This window comes from Camelina sativa, chromosome 11 (genome assembly GCF_030686135.1).
Source record: "Camelina sativa cultivar CO46 ecotype springtype chromosome 11, ASM3068613v1".
Classification (NCBI taxonomy): domain Eukaryota; kingdom Viridiplantae; phylum Streptophyta; class Magnoliopsida; order Brassicales; family Brassicaceae; genus Camelina; species Camelina sativa.
Genome location: NC_141890.1, coordinates 45,415,482 through 45,437,338, shown reverse-complemented (window position 1 = coordinate 45,437,338; position 21,857 = coordinate 45,415,482). Strand labels below are relative to the sequence as shown.

The 21,857-nt window shown below is 35.9% G+C and overlaps 5 protein-coding genes across 13 annotated transcripts; 1 reads left to right on the top strand and 4 right to left on the bottom strand.

The window, feature by feature from the left end:
- Positions 1–171: 171 nt before the first annotated feature.
- On the bottom strand, positions 172–2,384 carry LOC104726169 (uncharacterized). The gene has a single exon (XM_010444966.3). It carries the CDS (start codon positions 1,907–1,909, stop codon positions 392–394), a length of 1,518 nt encoding a protein of 505 aa, XP_010443268.1. The 5' UTR covers positions 1,910–2,384; the 3' UTR covers positions 172–391.
- Positions 2,385–5,086: 2,702 nt separating this feature from the next.
- Positions 5,087–8,561, bottom strand: LOC104726168 (putative WD repeat-containing protein C2A9.03). 3 transcript variants are annotated; one of them, XM_010444964.3, is made up of 12 exons: positions 8,240–8,539; positions 7,887–7,955; positions 7,637–7,722; positions 7,417–7,538; positions 7,152–7,319; positions 6,975–7,061; positions 6,651–6,785; positions 6,440–6,550; positions 6,187–6,278; positions 5,982–6,087; positions 5,806–5,892; positions 5,087–5,722 (listed from the first exon to the last, which is right to left on the bottom strand). In XM_010444964.3, exons 3-12 carry the CDS (start codon positions 7,647–7,649, stop codon positions 5,309–5,311), a joined length of 1,335 nt encoding a protein of 444 aa, XP_010443266.1. In that variant the 5' UTR covers positions 7,650–7,722; positions 7,887–7,955; positions 8,240–8,539; the 3' UTR covers positions 5,087–5,308. The 3 variants fall into 3 exon arrangements, with proteins under 3 accessions (XP_010443266.1, XP_010443265.1, XP_010443267.1); XM_010444963.3 differs by having other exon boundaries at positions 7,887–8,118; positions 8,240–8,335; XM_010444965.3 differs by lacking the exon at positions 7,887–7,955 and having other exon boundaries at positions 8,240–8,561.
- A 3,425-nt stretch (positions 8,562–11,986) lies between these two features.
- On the top strand, positions 11,987–15,841 carry LOC104732846 (actin-related protein 8). The gene is made up of 12 exons (XM_010444961.3): positions 11,987–12,582; positions 12,654–12,739; positions 12,836–12,906; positions 13,025–13,092; positions 13,199–13,260; positions 13,354–13,451; positions 13,713–13,794; positions 14,037–14,179; positions 14,363–14,511; positions 14,806–14,939; positions 15,119–15,237; positions 15,525–15,841. The coding sequence occupies exons 1-12, from the start codon at positions 12,233–12,235 to the stop codon at positions 15,594–15,596; spliced, it is 1,434 nt and encodes a 477-aa protein (XP_010443263.2). The 5' UTR covers positions 11,987–12,232; the 3' UTR covers positions 15,597–15,841.
- Positions 15,834–17,177, bottom strand: LOC104726166 (GPI-anchored protein LLG1). Its single transcript, XM_010444960.3, has 3 exons — positions 16,870–17,177; positions 16,695–16,754; positions 15,834–16,381 (listed from the first exon to the last, which is right to left on the bottom strand). Exons 1-3 carry the CDS (start codon positions 16,958–16,960, stop codon positions 16,017–16,019), a joined length of 516 nt encoding a protein of 171 aa, XP_010443262.1. The 5' UTR covers positions 16,961–17,177; the 3' UTR covers positions 15,834–16,016.
- Positions 17,178–17,779: 602 nt separating this feature from the next.
- Positions 17,780–21,508, bottom strand: LOC104726165 (phosphatidylinositol/phosphatidylcholine transfer protein SFH14-like). Of its 7 annotated transcripts, none has more exons than XR_015570960.1 (15): positions 21,307–21,508; positions 20,960–21,013; positions 20,600–20,879; positions 20,414–20,513; positions 20,053–20,319; positions 19,893–19,970; positions 19,635–19,739; positions 19,502–19,551; positions 19,289–19,388; positions 19,096–19,194; positions 18,907–19,012; positions 18,678–18,813; positions 18,243–18,589; positions 18,079–18,144; positions 17,780–17,967 (listed from the first exon to the last, which is right to left on the bottom strand). XR_015570960.1 is itself a non-coding variant. In XM_087471685.1 (15 exons), exons 2-15 carry the CDS (start codon positions 20,964–20,966, stop codon positions 17,944–17,946), a joined length of 1,770 nt encoding a protein of 589 aa, XP_087327811.1. In that variant the 5' UTR covers positions 20,967–21,013; positions 21,307–21,508; the 3' UTR covers positions 17,780–17,943. The 7 variants fall into 7 exon arrangements, 5 of the variants coding, with proteins under 5 accessions (XP_087327811.1, XP_087327813.1, XP_087327810.1 ...); XR_015570959.1 differs by having other exon boundaries at positions 20,600–20,891; positions 21,307–21,442; XM_087471685.1 differs by having other exon boundaries at positions 18,907–19,017.
- Between the last annotated feature and the right edge of the window lie 349 nt (positions 21,509–21,857).

Here is a 21,857-nt window from a genome sequence, read left to right as displayed (position 1 = left end):
AAAGATAAGATGGTGAGGAGATGAATAAGATGGTTTGCTTTATGGAACTTTGGTCAATTAAACTATCATGCTTTTATGTGAATCCAAAAGCATAATAAAGAAAGATAGAAAGAAAAAAAAATCAAAGCTTGAGAGAAGAAAACAAAAGAGTTATAATATCCTCTCATCAAATTAACAAAAGAAATTAGATTAAAAGCCAAACCACCAAAGTACTTCAAGAACCCAAAATCAAAATATCTTTCTGTTTTTTTTTTTCAAGACTACAATGTCAACAACTCCTTTATACCATCATTATACTTCCTAATTTAATAAGTTTGTTCTCTCTCTCTCTCTCTCTTTTTTTTTTTTTTAGAAGTTAAAAAGCTTACTTTTGCTTGCATATGTACGTCTCTTAGACTCTTTCTTCTTCCTCGTCTTCATTAGGTGGCAACTCATTCAAGTCAAACTCCAAAAAACTTCTCTTCAATTTCTTCACCTCTTGCACTATCTCCGTTGCTTGAGCTTGACTAGAAGACGCTTCTGCTGGAGCAGTAGTTGGAGCAGCTGTTGGAGCTACGGTTGCAGCCTCAGTAGAAACTGGTCCAGTCCAATGACATCTCTTGTGACCTCCAAGAGCTTGACCTGTTGGGAAGCTTTTATGACAAATATTACATATGTGATCTCCATTGTTACTACTGCTTATAGATGTGTTTGATCCTTGAGCACTAGCTAAACCGGTTACTATTGCTTCGATTCCAAGTAATGAAGCTTCAGCGTTTGCCCTAGCTAGATGATTCTCCGAAATCTTGACCTTGTTGTGACTTGCTCTATGACCTCCTAAAGCTTGATAAGAAGAAAACGACTTGTTGCAAGTCACACACACGTGCTTCTCACGTACACCAGCTGCAGTACCACCTTCCTCAGCTGCAGCAACAACCTCAAGCTGATGATGATCATGATGAGTAGATGATGACTCTTTCTCCATCTCAGACAAACTTTTCTTCTTCTTCTTCCTCTTCTTAACCATTTCCAGATCTTTCTCTTCAACTGAATGCGAATTAGAAGTCTCTGCTACATTAAGATTAGCAGCTTCTTCTGCAGTAGTAGCTAAGAACAATAGGTTATTAGCATCATTCATATCATCCTGTGGTGGATCCTTCAAATCTGATTCATCAACCTTCAAATCACTTCTCCTTCCTCTCTTCCCTTTAGTAGACCATCCTTTAAACGATTCCTTAAGGTCAACAACGTTTTCAGATTCCAAATTATTATCCCATAGCTCCGAGTTCTCATCATCATCATCATCATCATCGTCATCAAAATCATCATCATCATAATCCGAGCTAATGAACTCATCATCATGATCATCAATAGAGAGTGTAGAAGACGAAGAGTTACCAAGTGGATGAGGAAGAGGAGGAGGAGGAGGAGGCAAAACTCCTTTCCAACCTCTGTCTGGATGATACCTCATGTGTCCATACAAAGCCTTCATAGATGTAAACTTCTTGTAACAAACACAACAAGCCACTTCCAACTCACCTCTTTCAGATCTACCAACCATACCTGACACCATCTTTGGTCTCTGCACCACTGAGTACTGCGCATGAATCCGTTTGTGACCTCCTAAAGCTTTACCTGAGCTAAACCTTTTACCACATTCACAACATACATGATGCTTCTTCTTCTCTTCATCTTCTTCCTCTTCTTCTTCCACACCTCCTTCCTCTAGATCCATACTCTTAGCTTGATCATGATCATCTTCTTCTTCTGATTCTTCCTCGAGACGGAAGTTTTTAGCTTGATCATCTTCTTCTACCACTTTACCTTTCTCCTCAGGTTGAATCCTTGGGATTTTAACCTTGATAGATCCAAATCTCGGTCTCCCAAGTGAGAATTTACAGTTGGTTTTGCTACCTCGTAATTGGTCCATCGCCTTTTGAAGCTTGAATCCGCACAAAACACCAAGCTCAGATCAAAGCTGAAACAGATCTATCCAGCTGATTACACTAGGGCTAGCTAGCTTCTCCTGTATGTTAAAAACACACACTAACTTAGTACTGAAGAAAGAAACCCTCAAAACCTCTCTCAAACTCGATAAAATCTCAAAGCTATGAAAATCTAAGAAAAAAAAAGCAAAAGAAAAAGTTGAAGAAGTTGAAGGAGAAGAAGAAGAAGAGGCTATAGCCATAAGAGTGAAGAAGAGTCTGTATTGTGCCTCACGTTTTTGGATGAATAGTCTCTCTCTATTTATTTATTCACAAATATATAAAAACAGCCTTTTTTATTTAAAAGCTAATAATTATAATTATAATTAAATTTGGTGTTTATAGAGTTTGTGTAGCGTATCTCTCTCTTGTAAACACACTTTAGCTACTTACCAAACAAATACTACAAGATATGACTTTTATTTACTTGAGGCTTTTTGTTTGACTGTGTTTTATATACAAAAACACAATCTGCTAAGTGCTAAGTCTTTGACTAGTAAACAAACTTGTTTTATGGTAATTGTGTAAAAGCAAAGACTATTATTAGTTTGTGGTTAATTCACTTTCTTTTTCTTTTGATTTATCCCTTATAATAATGTTTCCATATCTTCCTTTGGGTAGATTCAAAGGGTATATTTATGATTGATTGAGTTTCCTAATTTATGGAAACGCAAAACGTGGTTTTCATTGGGTGTTTTGAGCAATATATAAAAGTTGAGTTCACGTTTTGGGTTTGAACCAAACACGTCGTAATCCGATCGTGCTTTAGGGAATAGTAAATAGGTGATTTAACTGCCATTTATCTTTTTCGTGGGTATTGCAATTAATGGCAAATAAATCAAGATTTTATTTAAAGACCCAAAGATTAAAATTAAAATGAAAAAGATTTTATTTGGATTTTCATTTATTATTATTATTGAGATAATCATTTGGCATCAAAAGAAAATCCTTTGAGTAGGATTCCAAAAGGTTTGTTTAGTAGAGAGAATTTAAAAAAAAAAAAACATATACCAGTAAATTTGTTGGGATACTTATCCTGATTTGTAGTTAAATCTTCAAAATAAGGGTTCTTATAAATTATTGTCCTACTTTTCCTGAAGATGACTCACTTCCTCAAATCCAAATCTAAAATGATTTAGATTGGTACAGTTTTAGGTTATCTGAAAGTATTTTGGAAAAATTAGTTTTTCTTTTGCAGGGTTGGTTTGTCTTTAATTTCGTTCAAGTTTTACATTTTTTTTAAATTTATTATGGTTTATCCAAAATATAAATTTGTGCAATTTAACTCAAATGATAGATTGTATGTACAGTATTTTATTGACACATATTTATATATATCTTAATAATTTATATATGTAGAATATATACTAGTAAGAAAATATTTTTTACTCCATTGAACTTCTTCATAAACAGAACAAATCTAACTTGTCAAAGAAAAAAAAAACAATCCAATTAAATCATAAATGGTCTAGTAAAAATATATTTCCCATGAAGATCATATTTCATATTTATTTTCTAATTTCTTAATCATTTTATCTTAAGTTCTTTTCTTTTATATTTTACCTTTATTAACCTATTCAAACAATTTATATTATTTTCCTTATTTTATACTACTTTCTATCTCTTCTTTGATATTTTTAATATAACAAAAGTAGTATAACAAACACATGTAAAAGTATATCAACTGGTAGCTACACTAAATCAAGTCTTCATAAGTATAAAAAATATAGTATGATATAGTTTCATGAATGCTCTACACTAAATCAAGTCTTCATAAGTATAAAAAAATATCAAGTCTATATTTTCATAATAAAATATTAAATATTTTCAGATATTATATATAGACTTTGGTATTTCTACTTTTCTAGTTATAAACTAGAAAGGAAATGGATCACTTAACTTTCAACTCGTACATTTATGCATCTCTCATTCACCGCCTCAAATTTTTGTTTTGTTTTTCGTTACAAATTGTTTTATACCAAAAAATTAATGTTCATTTAACTTTTTTTTTGGCTAGTATATAACTTCTTAGATTCTATTTTCTAGAACTTTTACATACGTTAACCTTAACAATATAAATATTATTCTTAAGGTTAATTTTCAAGCATCGACTTGTAAGTCCATTGTAAGTATTTTGGTGAATTTTGGTGCGTACCTCACAATTTAACCACACGAAGTCGACCAAGCACTAAATGCATTTGTATGAAAATGTATGTTCATGAGTTCATCTCAACTACACGGAGCATGCATTCTCAGGCAGAGTGACATGACATCGATCAAGAATCAAAGGAGTACACCAAGATTATCATGTCGCACCCGCCAAGACAACACTACAGTAGTTTCCCTAAAACCCTAAGTTACGTACCAACTAAAACTAGAATGATCTGATCTGATGAACGAGCAAGGCCTAAAGATCGAAGTCATCAGATCGAAAGACCGCATGAGCTAATTCATCTACATAACCACATATATGCATGTCACCACACTAAAGCAAAGCAGGTGTCGTGATTTTCTGCAAGAGACAACATCTTTCTTATGTTCATCTATTATACAAATCATTGTTCGGGTCTTCGGGATCTCTAGTCTACTTGATTGTACTCACCCTTCCGAGATTTAATTTTCACTCAGTTAGATAAGACTTTATGATTACTGAGTTTTGTATGATGAGGCCTTTATTGGCGAGTAGGTAAAAATACTAACAAGAGATTACATAAAAACTTAGTAGTGGAGGACCACTCTTACCAGTCATTCAAGTTATCAGAGATTTAACCTAATATAAATCCTCTTTACAATCAATGCTAGCTCAACACAATTCGTAAGAGATCAGATGTGGAATGGAATTATTCCATTTGCATTGAACTGCAAAACTGGGATCAATTAATTTTCACAAAGTTATTTGGTTATGGTTTCAAATAACGTAAAATCAAAACCAAGCCAAATTAGTTTTTTTCTTAACCTGGTACAAGCTTGTCGCGCATGAAATTGTTACACACTTAAGAGAATATTCTTGTAACGATATGCAATAGATGCTTAGGCCAAAATAAGTCCAAGTTGTATGATCCAACCCCTAGGAAGACTGTTTCTTTGTTGGTTAAAAATCTTCTAGCCAAATCTACAAGATCTTTGAAGGGATTGAGTTTTTTGACTTATGAATCCCAAAGACAATTTCCAAGTCCGTGAAAAATGTACATTTTAAAAGCACAACAAATCAAATTACACAAATGAATAGCTGATGGTTTCTCTCTTTTTTTTCTCTTTGCCGGTATGATTATGATTAGGCATATAATAGATTACTTTTATGTAAGTTTTTTTTAATATAAAAAAGGCTTAAATTTGATTTTCCATCAAAGTAATGAATCAAGATAAGTGTAGTCTCTGGTTCGACCATACTCCAAGAGACTTCCATAAGTCCGGTCCCAAACACCGATGAAGAGAGATTCAGTATCTGGACTAAAGGAAATCCCAGATATCTCTCCAAAGAAATCAATCTCTTGCTCCTTTCTGTAACCTGTTTTTGTGTCATAGATATGAACAAAATCTGCTGGCTCGGCCATTGCAACGTACCGTCCGTCAGATGTGAACCTAATGGACCGTACCGCCCCGAGGTTACCTTTTAGGACAGCAACTGATTCCGAGAGCTTCCTTGTGTCCCAAATACGACAGGTCTTGTCTTGGTTTCCTGTGGCAAATGTTACACCATTTGGATGCCAAGCCGATGCAAACGAATAATCTAAGTGACCTTTTAGCGTCCCGATAGTCTGAAACAAAACTCAAAACCGTAAGGTTCCGAAAGTCCTAACCGCAGTAAAATAGATAGTTCAGAGAAGAAGAATATAAGTACCTGTCCATTGCTTGAGTCTACCAGTAGACCATCTGGGTCATCTCCAACGACTGCTACTAGTTTTCCATCAGGACTTAGGGAGCTATGCTGTAAAAATTTCCAATTAAATATTTTTGTAAGATTCAGTTTGATTTATCTGCAGAAAAGTAGAAGAATGAGAAATTAGGTGAGCTTACATTGACAGGCCATAGAAAACGGACGAGTTGGACAAGCTGATATCTCTCCATATCAAAGTCTCTGACTCCGCAGTCATTATTTGAGGCCATGAAATGAAGTGCGCCACTAATAAAACCATATTACTAGTTTCAGTTACTGTTTGTCTTAAGGCCTAAGACTTGGAAGTACAAAACCACCAAAGTAATTTGAAAGGCAAAAAGGTACCTGGAGTTTCTGTATATATCCACTGCATTGGTGATAGCGTTTTCGGTATAAGTTGTACGTGAACAGAAGCTCACACCAGGTCTATCAAGATGCTGTTTGTATGGGAAACAAAAAAAAATTCACAGAATTGTAACATGATGAATAAGCAACTCGTTTGGCATTTTAAATCAACGGAAAGAGGCTTCTAAGCAGTTGGTGGAAACACCGAAGTTTGCTACTATCCTTATTATCTATTCAAAGTCGTTGAACTAACCTTGCAAATGAGTTCTCCCTGAAATCCACCAGCAACTAGCAGTCTTTCTTTGACTGCAAGAGTGCTAATTTGAGTCTCTGTAAATCCTTCCAACAAACTCTCGGGATGTTTCTGAAACATATGTAATATCGGCTTTAGATAACTCAACAGAGACGAAAAGGAGTCCCAGTCAAAGTAATAAGATGGTTTGAATAATGCTTAATAGACAAACCTCAGATGGAGCTACATGACCTTTAACATTAAGTATTTCATTCCTGGAACATGTCAAAGAAGACCAGTGGCTGATGGAGTAGTTTGACAATAGATAAACATCATGTTTTGAGGTAGCCCAGACCAAATTCCTCAACTGCAACAAAGATAGGGAAAATAATTAGTCTAACTATGATTCCATCAACAATACTAGCATAGAGAAACGTCTACATTTGAATATCACGCATCTGACTAAGAAAAAAAAAAGCTACCAAGTTACATTTACATGATTTAAACAAAGAACCGCACTGTTGGCATAACAGAGACAGGTTAAGTAGACAAAAACCTGAAAATGGAGAATCGTTGATCTCACTGATCTAGAATTCCTCCTGAACTCATAGAAAGAACTGCCTTTCTCAGTATTCATGCATTTCTGATTCCAACAAGCAAGACTAGAGTGAGAAAAAGGTCGTACATCTCCAAATAAATAACCTTAAAAAGAAGCATGAAAAATGTGATTCACCTTAGCAGATTCGTCACCCGAGTTGGGGATATTTTCATAGTTTTTATACTGTTCTAGCCTAGTTTTCCTATACTCTTTTCTAGTAACGCTAAGTCTATCCCAGGGTATACCCTGAATATCTTTCCCATTCCTTGCTTGAGCAGCAGAAGTATCTGCAGCAGACTTGTTCTGAAGTAGTAATCCATGTACACAAGTTTTAGTAAACTGGGTGTTAAAAACATGACAAAATCTTCGATAAAAAGAGCAAAAAAGAAGAAAGACAAACCAATTGGTCTTGGTCTAAATCTTCGACTTCGGAATCAGAAGCATCGATATCCCTACCGTCAAACTCGGCATTCATATCATCTTCAAGATCATCCATGTCATACTCATCAGCCATAAATTCATCTTCAAAGTTCATCACCATATACATATATTGTAATCAGAGATCAATTTTTAGGAAAAAGAATACTCAAATCACACAGAAAAGGGAAAACAGAACAAACCAAAGTCAGCCATATCTTCTCTTATTACACCTCCCAAATTGAAACAAAGCCAAAATCCCAATTCCCACTTTCTCAAAAACACCAACCTGCAATATTATAGTAACAATTCACAACCCAATACAAATCAATAAATCTTGAGACTAATAAGATGATGCAAAATTCATAAATTTAGCAATCATCAAAAAATTCACAAATCAAAAAAAAAAAAAAAAACATATTATGAATCTCATAACTCTGAATTAGGGCTTACCCGCAAAATTCAATTCTCCAGGAATCTTTCAATTAAAATTGCAACGCAAAACTTTCAATAAAATTGCAACTAAAAAGAAACGAATAAAACGTTAAAAAAAAAAAAAAAAGAATCAAATAGTATTCGATCTAATGCACTAAAAAACCCTATGTTTTGAATCAGGAGGAAAAAAGAAAAAGAGATATATATTAATTCGATAAGATCGTCGTCATCATCTCAACCCCAGAAAACCCTATTATTAGTAAACAGAGGGGTTTCACCAGAAAAGAAAAAAAAAATAAAAAAAAAATAAAGAAGTGAGGATTTTAAATAAGATGTGAATAATAAAAATGAAAAAAAAAAAAATCGATTACCAAATCTCGAAAACTTGTGTTGAGAAATTGACGCGAATCAGGTAATCACCGGATCTGAGGAGGATCCAATTTTATTGTATACAACATCCACACTCCATATATTTTTTTAAAACAAGTTAAGTTAATTATTTACTGTGTCTGGTTGGACAGATGCCTGGATCTTTTACTTCAAATTTCAGATCTTATTAATCACAGTATAAACACATGGCGAATAGATCGGTTAGTTGACCATTTCGACCCAGTGGATGTGGCTTTGATAGGTGCTCTACCTCTGAGTATGACTACGCAAAGGGATTTGTTAGGATGACATTTTACGAAATCTAGTAAGTACACGGTTAAGTCAGGGTATCAAACGACACGTTTGGTGGTTCTTACTGGAACACCGACATTGGTTTGTGGTCCTGATATAAATCCTTTGAAGGCTAGTGTTTGGAAAGTTAAGTGTTCCCTAAAAATTCAGCATTTTATGTGGCAAGTACTTTCTGGATGTCTCTCGGTTACGGTAAATTTACGTCACCGGGGTATTGTCTGCGATGTGGAATGTGCTCGATGTGGTGCTCCGATGGAGACAATAAATCATGCCTTATTTCAATGTCCGCCTGCTCGTCAGGCTTGGGCTCTTTCCAATGTTCCGATGGGCACAATTGGTTTTCCAACAGATTCAGTTTTTGCAAACGTGGACCATTTTCTAGGGGCACAAAATCCAGGATCGCAATGTTTTGCATTTCCTTGGATTATGTGGTATATTTGGAAGGAGAGGAATGCCCGGGTTTTTGAAAATAAGGTGGAACGGCCCGACGAGGTGGCACGGCTGACAGCCAGTGAAGCGACGGCCTAGACAGAGGCTCAGGCTGAGGAGGAGGCGGATGGTTTTGAAGCTCCAAATTTAGGTCCTCGGTTGGAGAGAGGACATGTTTCTCTCCCTACAGTTTTTACCGGCTACCGCTGTTTTGTTGATGGCTCTTGGAAAGATACAGACAAGTTTGCAGGTGCAGGTTGGGTGTGTACATTGGCTCATGGAACCTCCCCGCTCATGGGCGCTTCCAACTTCCGGCGAAGTCTTTCCCCTCTTCATGCCGAGGTTGAAGCCTTTGTTTGGGCTCTGCGATGTATGATAGGACTTAATTTCAGGGATGTGGTTTTCTACACAGACTGCTCAGATTTGGTGAAGATGGTGTCTTCACCCTCCGACTGGCCAGCTTTCTCAGCTTATCTCAACGACATCAAGGTGGATATGGAAGAATTCACAAGCTTCTCGTTGAATCTGATTTCAAGGAATGCAAATGTTCTTGCTGATCGATTGGCGCGACAAGTTCGTACCCAACCGCATGTGATTACTTATGTAAACCATTCTCGCCCCAATTGGCTCGTTTGAGCTAATCTGTTTCGATTTTGTTGTCAAAAAAAAAAAAAGTTAAGTTAATCATTTTCTTTTTGGTATCAAATATTATCCACGTCAGCATATTAACAGCCAATCCAATAACCACGCGTTACCTGTATCTTTGAAGTTAACCCAATCTTATTTTCTTGGTCCACCTATTAAAAAAACAGTTTATTTATAATACAACACATCTCACAACAAATATGATTGACAATCGATAAACTATTACTCCTAATCTCGTATGACGAATAGGGAGGAGACACTGTCTGACCATCTCGATTTTATGTTATATTGGGCTTATAAGGTTTGGATAATAGGTCTGGCGATGGGAATTTTTTTTTTTTTAAAATTACAAGGTTTTAGGTCCTTAATATTTGATATTTTGATAAAAAAAAGCATTCTAAATTTTTAAAAACTAGAAATAAGACCTTTAAATTGAAAAAAAAAAAAATTTCACAAGGTCCAAGGAAAACTTCAACCATCCCTATTGCGCTTTGGTTTTGGGCCCTCTTTTAAAAATCTCCACTTAAACACCGATTATACTCGGTAAAATTGGTAGGCTCACTTCCATCTCGATTAATGAATAATTTCCGTTTACCATCGATTTTCTAATTATGTCTGTCTAATTTGATTATAACCCATCTAATCTAATTATTTTCCGTTTACTTTTTTTATAACGATTATTTTTGGAGCCAAATATAAATTAGTTTTTTTTTATTATTTAGACATTTAAATTAAGAGTTTGTAATATTTTACAAAATAACTAATGTACAAATTTTTAATAAAAATGATTAAATTTTACTTTAAAATTATGTTTTAATGTATTTACCGTAATTTTCAAGACAATACTATAGTGTTATATTTTATTTGATGTTTTTCTTTTAACATAAATATACATTATACATATATTTAGTACTATATTTTTTATTTACTATTATTAATTTAATAAAATAATCCTAAAACTAGTCTCCGATTAATTCCCATTTAATCTCCAATTTTTTCGCTAGGCGCTAGGCCCATCTCGACCGCCCAACTAGTGCCTAACAATTTCTAAAACATGGGTTTTGGGTAGATCTATTTGATTCTAGGTATTTAGAGTAGAAAGGTTTAGAATCTATTGTATTTGGTTATTTTATAATTTTGGTTTAGTTTAGAATATTTTTGGTTTGGTTCTCAATAATTGAAATAGTATAATTTTTTAAAAATGGTTAGGTTTGGTTCTCAATACCAAAAATCAATTCCTTTTTATGGCGTATGTTGTTAGGCGCTTTAGTAGTATCGACTCGTGTAGTGTTTAGAGGGTTGCAGGTGGATATTTGTTGTCCAAGTTGTGGATATGGTGAGGAGTCCATATGCCACACTCTGTTTGGGTGTCAGGTTGCACGTCAGGCCTTTGCTATGGCCAATGTACCGGTGCCCGTGACTGAATTTTCAGATACTAGTGTGGGGTTCAACTGGGAGCATTTGTTGTGTTTGATTCAGAAAACTGAAATTTTTGAGGAGATTCAATTGGTTATTTTGTGGCTGTTGTGGGGAATATGGACGTGCAAGAATAACTTTGTTTTTTCAAGGTAAACGAGGGGATCTACAGGAGCTGGTGAGGAAAGCACAACTCGAGTCAGCTCAATGGCATGAAGTACAAAATATGAACTTGCTTGACAATGCTAGCTCACAAAAACAGAGGTTGACAATGGAGAACAAGTGGCGTCCACCGGTTGAGGGCATGGTTAAGTGTAACATTGCGAGTTCCTCGTTGAATAAAGGATCAATGGTTGGTGGCGTGTGGATTACTCGTGACTTCCAGGGGGAGGTGCTCTTCCACGCTAGAGATGCCTTTTCATAATCAGATTCTCCAATGGTTGCATCACTCAGAACAGTTCTGTGGTCATTCAAGCTTTAGTGGTTCTTCACATATCAAGAGTAGAGATTACTTTAGATAACGCGACAGTGATGGCAGCAATTAACAAACCTCAGAAGTGGCCCCATTTTTATTATGTGCTGCAAAAGATACACAATCAGTTGGTTTGCTTCAGTTCTTAGGAGTGTCACCAGGTAGCTGCCCCGACGAACAAAATGGTGACTGATATTGTAAAGAGTATCATGAAGGATGGTAGATTTCAGTTATATCTAGCACTTGACTTCATTGATCGAGAGCAGACTCATAAACAAGTCTTTTGGTTATTACATTTAGTTTGATTTGATTGTTTGAATTTTTAATGATTTTCGGAAGAAAAAAAAAAAATTAACAATAACATACCATTTATTATTTTTTAATTTTGCTAAAAAAATTTAAACATCATCATTTCTAAAATGGAAGGAGTAATTAGTATTTTGAATATATATAACTAACAGTATATGTGTTAAGTATCTTTGCCGAGAACTACAAAAAAAAAGATCGTTATGATGACTTTTGACATTTAATCAGTGAGAGTCGGTGAGTTCCTTGTTTCATCTCACCGCACAAGTAAACACGTGTCATTATCTCAATCACTCCACGTCACAACTGTCCTCTCATATGAACCAAAACAGTAGTCCTGATCCGTTGCCTCGGGAAAGTTTTCTGATTTCCACAAAACCCGAAAAAGAAAATACAAAAAAAAAAAAATCTGACCATGATTCTAAGGAAGGTATGGGGATCGATGTGGAACCGATCGAATAGTTGTAAAGATTTGGTGAGTCCGACATCAGCGAGTCGTGTTACTCTTCTTCCTCCTCTGGCTATGTCGTCTTCGTCGTCGTCGTCGTCTCTTGGTGCGTTTGATCAGCTTCCGATGGATATACTAGTTCAGATACTGATGTTGATTCAGCCAAGAGACGCTGTGATGTTGAGCTTAACTTGTAAAGCCTGGAGATGTTTAGCTTCTGGTAATCGTCTCTGGATGTTTTATCTTCAGTCTTCTCAAGAGTCATGGGACTCTATTTTCTTCGCTGAGACTAGTTTGCGCTCTGGTTACCCTCTCCGGTAAGTTTTTGCTTTGGTCATCAGAGTTTAAAACAGTTTAGATGATTCAAAAGGTTTAATGGTTTTTGCAGATTGGTTTCTAGTCAATCAGGGGAGTTGTCTTTTATGCGTATTTATGGTCAGAGGGCTCAAGTTCCTGGTTCTGTTATTATTGATGGTATGGGTTTTGTGTGGTAGACTAGTTCTGTAGTTTTTGTCTTTCAATTGTGCTGAAAGATTTCTCCTTTTTTTCTGTATGTGTGTCGTTATGAAGGTGGTTCTGGATATTGTAAGTTTGGTTGGAGCAAGTTTGATTCACCTTCTGGACGTTCTGCTACTTTTCTGGTGAGTCAATCGTTGTACTAATGCGGGTTCACGATTTTGATTACAGTAAAAGATAAATAAGCTTGAATTCTTGTTCTCTTGCAACACACAAGATAGTTCTTACTAGTTTGATCGTCAGGAATTTGGCAACATCGAGTCACCTATATATGCTAGACTTCAACAGTTCTTTGCTACCATTTTCACCAGGTTTTTTTTTGTTTCCCTCATTTTTGTTCTTGTGAAGCTTACTGATTTTAGCAATTGATGTACGGCTTTTGCTTTCCCGACTTCATGAGGATAATTTTTTTTACAGGGTGCAGGTGAAGTCCTCTATGCAGCCAATAGTGGTTTCACTGCCCCTCTGCCATTTTGATGGTTAGCTACACTAATACTTGTTTTATCTTCAGGATTATAAATTTTTCGTGGTTTTTAAACATTGAAGGATTTATTAATTTTTTGATTTTTCAGATACTGAATCGGCCAAGGCATCAAGGCGGCAACTTAAGACTGCTATACTTAATGTCTTGTTTGACATGAATGTCCCTGCAGTCTGTGCAGTTAATCAGGCGAGTCTTTCTTTCACTCTTTAGTTCTTTATGATGACTGTTGCTCCAATATTGGAATCATTTTCTCCGGGAAATGTATTTTCCATCTCTTTAGCCACACAGTACATGTAATAGTATGTATTGGCGGAAAATTGTTTTTTTTTGGGGTATTTGATGCATTATCTCACCATTATCTGCAGATAGTATAATTAAGCTTTATGCATTCCTTGCTACTATTACAGTCATAAGCAATTTATGAAATATTCTGTGCTCTGTTCTCAGGCTGTGTTAGCTCTATATGCAGCAGGGCGGACATCTGGAATTGTCGTCAACATAGGTTTCCAAGTCATCACCGTTCTTCCAAGTAAGCTGTTTTCTCTCTACGTTTCTACTCTTTTTGTAATGTCTCAGATCTTGTTTAGTGTCATGGTATCCTTTGGAGCTTTAGTCTCTCATGATGTGATTTCTTTTGTGGAACCGAAGTTGATTAAAGATGAAAAAATGTGAACATAACAACTTGCTGAAAATTATCATCATGTATCTCTCTCATTCTTTCTGCACCATTCAATTCTGTAACAACAATTTACTTCTACTGGTGTTCTGCAGTTTTGAATGGTAAGGTGATGCGCCAGGTAGGTGTAGAAGTCATTGGTTTTGGAGCATTGAAACTTACGGGATTCCTTAGGGAGAAGATGCAAGAGAACAACGTTTCCTTTCAATCACTCTACACTGTTCGTACTCTTAAAGAGGTATTTCCATAGACCAATTTGCTCTCTATTGCAGATAACTATGTAGGTTTTCCATCCTAAATAGCTTCTGCCTACTCATGAAGAAGCTTTAGTTCATAGCACGTTCTATTCGAAGTTACTGACTATAGCTTTCTGTTTTCAATAGCTTCATGTAATACTTTTCTTTTTGTTATGCGAATGTAGAAACTGTGTTACGTGGCTCTTGATTATAAAGCTGAACTTTCAAGAGACACACAAGCTTCAGTCGAAGTTTCAGGTGAAGGATGGTTTACTTTGTCAAAGGAGCGTTTTCAAACAGGGGAGATATTATTCCAACCATGTCTTGCTGGAATGTAAGACCTGTATCTCTTATCACAATCACATTAAACCTTGACCTCTCTCTTAAGAGGTTCGATCTGATTAGTTCTGAAACTAAAATGATATCATCTGACCATACACTATAGTGCACCAACTTGTTTATAAGTTCCACTATTTTCATCATGACTCTTATATATTTTAAAATTACACGACTGTAATACTATAAAGCTTCATGCAGCTCGGGTCTGGGTTTCTTTCTTGTGAAGATTCTCCATATTTTGGCCATTTTGTAATTTATATTGGTATTGGTTCTGGCCTTTCCAAAACAGGCGTGCGATGAGTCTGCACCAAGCAGTGGCCCTCTGTATGGACCACTGTGATGCAGCGGGACTTGCAGGTGATGATAGTTGGTTCAAGACTGTAGTACTGACTGGGGGAAGTGCGTGTTTACCAGGGCTTGCAGGTTCGATAAATATAGCTCTTTCTTTTGTTTCATTTATATTTTGCAATGGCATCAATTTAAGCATATATCAAATAACCAGTACTTCTTGCATATGAATTAAAAGATCTTTGAAACTCAGTCTAAAAGATACATGTCTGACGTGCTTATGGGGTTTTTTTGTTTTTGTGAGCTGTATCCAGAAAGGCTAGAGAGAGAACTGCATGATCACCTTTCTCCATCTATAAGCAATGGAGTCAGAGTACTCCCGCCTCCTTGTGGCGTGGACACAGCATGGCATGGGGCAAAGCTTATCAGCAATGTAAGTGATTATTTTCTATCCATATTTGCAAACCTATTAGTAAATGACACAGTAGATATCTCTAAAGTCCTACTATCTGAAACCTATCTTTGATATTATATACACTTTGGACATATTTGGTGAATAAGCATAGCGTGAATTACAGATGCATTAATGACTCCTTTACGTATCTCGATTTTATACTGGACATTTATCTGAACTCTGAAGCTTGTTCCATAGATTAATTTAACAAAGTCCAGTCTTGTGATTCCTGACGCAATTGCCTTTGTACTTATTACTATGCGCAGTTAAGCACCTTTCCTGGTCCTTGGTGTATCACAAGGAAGCAGTTCCGTCGCAAGTCAAGACTCATGTGGTGAATCTCTCAGTTTGTTTCTTTTCTTACCATTGGAAAAAGACCAAGTGAGAGACAGAGCAAGTCTTTATATGATTTTCGGTATATGTATAGTGTCAATGCTTTGATTGATTGGACGCAAAAGCCATAGATAGCAAACAATTTAGTGAAAACCATGATAATTAAGTTACTTGTTTACCTTTATGCATATATACATACTGTAATTAAGACCTCTTGCAGATATATATAGATACCAATCATCAGTATTCACTTCGTTGGTTGAATTATATAAGAAGAGACAATGATACACACAAAAGCCATAAAGTTATCATTTAAGAATTTTTTTGGAAGTCCCTAAAATCAAAAGAATGAGACAGTAAAACAGCAAAACAAATCGTGGATATACATATACTCTCTTCCTCAGATTGTTACAAGAAGCATGTTCTCAGCCTCCGAACAGCTTAACGGAAACCAAGAAAGCCGCGGAAAGGGTCAGCCAAAGACAAGAAGAAGAAGCTGCGGTGGCTGCGCTTGCATCATCAGCTGAAGTGGGAGACGTAGCGGGGCATTCAAGACCTTCTTTGCCTTCTTTACACTGGTTAGCGAAAAGACCAGGCGGGTATTTACCATAAAGATTGATGTAACTGAACATAGTGGTAGCACAATCTGTGCTAAGGTCGTTGAGCTTGTCAGCGTAAGGACAAGAAAACTCCTTGAAGGCAGCGCAGCATTCCTTTGGTGGGAATTTGGGACCTTTGCATTTTTCGGTTATGATCTTGTAGTTCATAAACTCAAAGTTCACAGGACAAGCTGGTCCATGAAAAAAAGAAGAGAAACCAAATGTCACATAGAAGAAAAGAAAAAAACCAAACATTATAAAAGCCCCAAAAGACTTGCCATTAAGACACAACACCAAAAGTAAACACATTGAACATCAAGAACATATCTATCTATATCTTTAATCTGGATCTGTGTATGTGCATAGAACACATTGGGGGAATGAGTATATAATTGGAAACACTAACTAAGATCTACTACATACCAAAAAAAGAGAATACTCAATTGCTGGAATCATTGTAAAAAAGAAAAAGTAAGTTGAGGGAAAGAAGATAGAAGAACTTGCGTTTCTTGGTCTGAAGCAGGTTTCTTCCAGTACCCAAACTCTGAGATTGGAAGACACCATCTGCAATAAGTAAACCAAAAAAAAGAATTGAAGATGATGATGACCAATCTAACCAAATTAGAGAAGGCTAGGACATAGTTAGAAAAAAAACAAGAAAGGTGGGTGTGTTATTTACCTGAGATGACAGTTGAAGATGAAAAAGAAGAAAGAAGAGAAAGTAGAAGAAAGAAGAAGAAGAGAGCTCTAGAGAGGAAGTTGAGCTCCATGGTTCTCTTTTGGTTAACAGAGAAGTCACCACGAAGAGATCTGATTCAAGAAGAAGAACTATGGCAAACCACGAACACGAAGATAGAGAGAGAGAGAGAGTAAAATTAAAAATAAAGTATAAATTAGATGAGTCTGACGATGACATATTTATTTTAACAATTTGGATTACAGTCTAGATAGAATAACGCGGAAACATGCGAGCCTGTCTGTTTCTTCAACCTCTTAACTCCGAAACGGCGACGTTTAAATAGTCTTCTTCATTCTCAATCATTCTATATTCCGATGATTAAAGCAAAAAAAAACTACACTATACATCACTAAATAGTCTAAATTCTATGTTGTTTTTGTTGTTGTTGTTGAATAGTATGTTTCTTTTTTCTTTTCAAATTTGTCAAATTGTTATGTCATTTGTTATTCATGTTTATATATATAATCTTATGCAAATGATTGGCGAGGACTAGTAAGCCAGGGTAGAGAGAGTAGAGAGAGTTGGTTGAGTAGTGTGTTAAGAGTAATCCGACTTGTGACTTTCTTTTTGGCTGCACATAACATAATGAATACAAGTTACAAAAAATAACTACTATAATTTTCTATATCTTTGTCCCAAAAAAAAAACAAAAAAGAGTTGCTATGACCAAAAACAGATTTTTAGCATAATTGTTATTAAGTGATTGTAATTGTACGTGATCACCTTGATTAGGAGGCTGGATGGTAAAGTATGAACAATTCATAGCCGTGTGTTCACTACTTTTTTTTCTTACCCAAATTTAATTTCAAGATTAGGTAAGCTTTTGTATTGGTAAATTAAAGACTTCCAATTTTCAAACATATACGTGATATTATTAGTCGCCTCCCTCACTCGAAATTTTAGATATATTTTGTGTTTTTTTACAAGGTATATAAAGAAGACGAAAAATACAAAACCCCAAAGGTCTCTGTCAGCATATAGAATTTTGTTATCTCCTTGCAAATACCAAAAGCTTCAGAAACAACATCGCGTTCTTCGCTGTCAACATTAATAAGCAAAGTCTCAAACTTATGAATATAACACACAAATATATTGGATTAAGGAATAGAAAAAACGTCAATAATCATTAGATAATCTGAGTGGGCTTACTTCTTGGTAATGAGACTCGAGCTGTTCTGTGATCTGAACCTGTTTTGTTAATGTTAAGTGTAATACCTGACACACACATACACACACACAAAGAAGATGTATTAGTATATCATATAGCATTTACAAGCTTTCTTATAAGATCAAGATCGAGAGGGTGTACATACTGATTTGGTTTTGTCAAGATCGAGTTCTAGAGACCTGATCCTCTCTAGTGATTCCGTTATTAGCTTCTCATTCGCTTCTGGGATTTTTACAGGTTTTCTACTAATTTCGGTTAACTCTTTCTCCATCTTCTTTAGACGATCTAAACACTCAAGAACCTGGTTGTTTATCGATGAATCTGCTGGGACGACCACTACATTATTGTTCTGTCTTTGCCAGTATCCAGGCAATAAGAAAGCAAAGATAGCAAATAGCTTAAGTGGAAAGGCTAGTAGTATTTTCACAAAGAGGAGGATGTTGTCGCTGTTGATTTTCTCTCTAAGAGCACCAAACCGTAAAATCTGACCACCTGAAATGTGGTCATAATACATTTGAGTACACTAGAGAGGATCATGTTAACGAAACTTTATAACTAGGCATGAAGAAGAAGAAAACACCTTCTCTTCTTGATGAATTTGCGAAAGAAGAGTTTTCATTGTTCGTGTTATGTATTTGGGTTTGAGACCGTTCTCCTTGAGCCGGTTCTATTGATTCCACAGTGGTAATGAATTTATCACCGTCTGATGTACTAGCCTACACACAAAGAGGCTTAGTCAAAAACGAATCAAAGTAAAACTTTTTGAGAAACAAACAGGTACCAAATGAAGTGTAGGTTCCGAAGAGCACCTTATCAGAGAGTGGAGGAACTAAACAAGTGTATATTGAAGATCTTGACCCAGTGGAAGAGTAATGTTCTTCAGACTCTGGCTCTTCTTTTAACGTTTCGTTGTACCTTTCCTGACAAGATATAAAGTTACAACTTTGAACGTTACGTAAAAACTAAAACCTAATAACTTACTGGAGTATTGAGCTCACTTTAGGAGGGATTATGTGAGTGGTAGAATCATGATCACTTATGTGAAGTGGAGATTTTGTAGTTTGCGGCATAGGATTTACTTCCATGTGATGTACGAGCTGCCAAAACAAGCACCGATAAATTCAGCTAAGCCTATGATTACAGCTCATGGATTCCTAAATCTCTTATAAACAACAATAAAAAAGGACATGCCTCAACTATTTCAGGATCATTCCAGGGTCCTTTGTTAGACCTCAAGCACCCTCCCTCGTTAGGACATTTGCATAAGCCTCCTAAGAATTCTGGAAGTTGACTGTACAAAGATAAAAGAAAACCAGCAATGATAATATTAGTATGCCGTGACCAAAACTTGAATGAGACTATCTACAAAACAAAAACTTAATAGGAGACGTATAACAAATTAACCTGGAATCAATTACTTCAAGTAACTTTGACAAGGATCTTGACTCCAAAACCTGAGCAAAACAAGTAATGAGTGGTTTCTGACAACAAATAGGAGAACTTATGCTTAAAACTCATGGCAATAATTAGTCATTACTTGTATCTTTGCAATAGTCATTGGATCAAGAAGCTTCTGTGCGGCAGGCCAAAGAATATTCCTGAATCCAATCCCTGCATTGACAATGAACATTCGGTGCAAAGTCTGCAAGAGTCAGAGACCATCATTACAAACTTTTAGAGCAACCAAAACATCCATGTCCACTCAGCTCATCGGAGTCATATGACAAAATCTTCTCCCTTTCAATGCTTGGAATAGAGTAATACAGAAAAGTGTATTCTTCAAAGAGTTAGGTACCTCAGGGTAATAATTGCAATCTACTTTAGCAATAGTGGCCAGGAGATTAGCAGCTGTAGGAGTAAAGTTCTTCATACCCTGAACAAACCAATAGAGAAATGTTATGATTCAAGAAAAACCATGTGATTCCTTTAAAACATCTACAAGAGTTTAACCATACCAGGCCTTCAACATCTAGTATTGTAGTTGTCGTAGTGACTCGTCGCTTTGCTGCAACTGAACACGCAGGGAGCTTCTCTTGAAGGGTCCTCTCAAATTCTTGTACATGGTACTTCAAGTATCGCTCTATGGTAGTAACCTCCATAAGCTTACCAGGATGAGCTTTCCCAAGTCTCTCTATATAGATAGGTCTCCCATCTTTATCAACTCCATGATACCCTTGAGGATAGTGCCTTGTCACTTTGTCCAACTCTTTAAAATAGAAGTCCTATTTGTAAAATGTTGTTAGGTCCACAGCAAAGATGCTTCTGTAACTCAAAAAGTGATAAAGCAATAGATGAAACACCATACTACCCCTTTACCTGTATAATGTGATCGGTTCCAAAATCTTTCCTCCATTTAAGCATTTGTTCCCATGCCGTGACAGTCTTCTCAATTTTGAATTCCATTGTTTTTAGAAACCTACACATAGAAAAAAGCATTAAACTTATTTCATTACTATAAGAAAAGAGACAACTTTAGTAGCAAAATGCATCTTGACTTTTTACCTCAACAACATATGATAATCATCATGCCTAGGAGGCAACAAATCTTTCTTGAGAAGTTCTTGACGCAATTGAGAAACAATCTTCTCTTCTTCCTCATCCCTAACATCTTCAATCAAAGGGATCAAGTAATCGATTTTACGTTTGCCTTTCCTCTTCAAAGGATGTGTAAGTTTACTAGAACAACTAATAGCCTTCTTTCTCAAATTCCCAATTCTAGAACGTCTTGGTTCATCCTCTATACACTCAGAATCTGATAGTTTCTCTCTTGTTTCTTCACAACCTGCAACAAATTCTATATATACTTCAACCAAAACATCTTAAATTTCAACCATTTCACTGATGGGTCTCCTAAAAATTTACCTGACATCTCTTGAGAATGAGTCAAAAACGTCTCAACGGATGAGATTATCTCCTCTGAAGGAAAGAAAAAACAAAAAAGCGCAAGTAAGAATCACAACTTTGAGACCTAAAAGTGCTCCAAAAATGTCAAAAGCAATGCTGCAAGACGAAAGTCGTAAAAGAAAGGAATCGACAAAAACCCTAAGGGAGTCTTTAAAGTGTTACGCAAGGTTGATTCTAAAAAAGAGAGAAACTTTTTTTCTGAGAGATTTTAAAATTAGTAACAGAAGCTGTAACAGATAACATCAATATCCAAAAAAGGGTAGAGAGAGAGATAGAGAGATAAAAAAAGATGACGACGGTTATACCTCTTACTATATACAAAGAAGAAGAGATCTGTCGAGGAGATCAAAGAGATTTTGAATTTTGAGAAATAAAAACAGAGGATTTTTGTTGCACTTGGTTTCTCTCTGTATCTGGGGGTTTCCTTTTTTTAAACAAAAGTATTTGGAGGAGGAGGACTCTGTTTTTATTTTCTTAACACCACGAAATGGCCGACATGTCTCACTCGCAGTTTAACTCCTTCCACATCTTTGTTTGCTTTTTTATATGATTTTATAAAATCCGATGTCGTTTTAAAGGCTCAGATGAATATACTTCGAAGTCGTTGTTGGCTATTAATTTGGTAATAATATTGGCTTGCACACGTTTTCTTCTTTGCATCGCGTGTGTGCGTGTGTGTGTTCGTTCGTGCAGTGTTTCTCATTAACTGTTGTTTGCCTCATGCGTTTCTTAAAGTCTTTTTTTGTTAAAAGGCATTCAATTGATAAACAGAAAGAGAAAGCAAATGTTTACAAGGCTAAGAAAGCCCATAGCCCATTAGGAAAACTCATATTTAAAAAACTTGAACCCTTACAAT

Bases quoted from the DNA above. Each gene is read 5' to 3' on its own strand.
- LOC104726169 (XM_010444966.3), bottom strand. From the start codon at position 1,909: ATGGACCAATTACGAGGTAGCAAAACCAACTGTAAATTCTCACTTGGG.
- LOC104726168 (XM_010444965.3), bottom strand. The intron at 6,551-6,650 runs GTTTGTCTATTA...CATATGTTTCAG, and splicing joins GTCATGTAGCTCCATCTGAG to AAACATCCCGAGAGTTTGTT. The intron at 5,723-5,805 runs GTACTTATATTC...GTTTTGTTTCAG, and splicing joins TAGACTCAAGCAATGGACAG to ACTATCGGGACGCTAAAAGG.
- LOC104732846 (XM_010444961.3), top strand. From the start codon at position 12,233: ATGATTCTAAGGAAGGTATGGGGATCGATGTGGAACCGATCGAATAGT. The intron at 12,907-13,024 runs GTGAGTCAATCG...TTTGATCGTCAG, and splicing joins GACGTTCTGCTACTTTTCTG to GAATTTGGCAACATCGAGTC. The intron at 13,452-13,712 runs GCGAGTCTTTCT...CTCTGTTCTCAG, and splicing joins CAGTCTGTGCAGTTAATCAG to GCTGTGTTAGCTCTATATGC.
- LOC104726166 (XM_010444960.3), bottom strand. From the start codon at position 16,960: ATGGAGCTCAACTTCCTCTCTAGAGCTCTCTTCTTCTTCTTTCTTCTA. The intron at 16,755-16,869 runs GTAAATAACACA...TACTTATTGCAG, and splicing joins ATCTTCAACTGTCATCTCAG to ATGGTGTCTTCCAATCTCAG. The intron at 16,382-16,694 runs GCAAGTTCTTCT...TTCATGGACCAG, and splicing joins CCTGCTTCAGACCAAGAAAC to CTTGTCCTGTGAACTTTGAG.
- LOC104726165 (XM_087471684.1), bottom strand. The intron at 20,514-20,599 runs GTAAAAAGTCAA...TTCTATGTGTAG, and splicing joins GATTATCATATGTTGTTGAG to GTTTCTAAAAACAATGGAAT. The intron at 19,195-19,288 runs GCATGTCCTTTT...TTGTTTTGGCAG, and splicing joins ATGATCCTGAAATAGTTGAG to CTCGTACATCACATGGAAGT.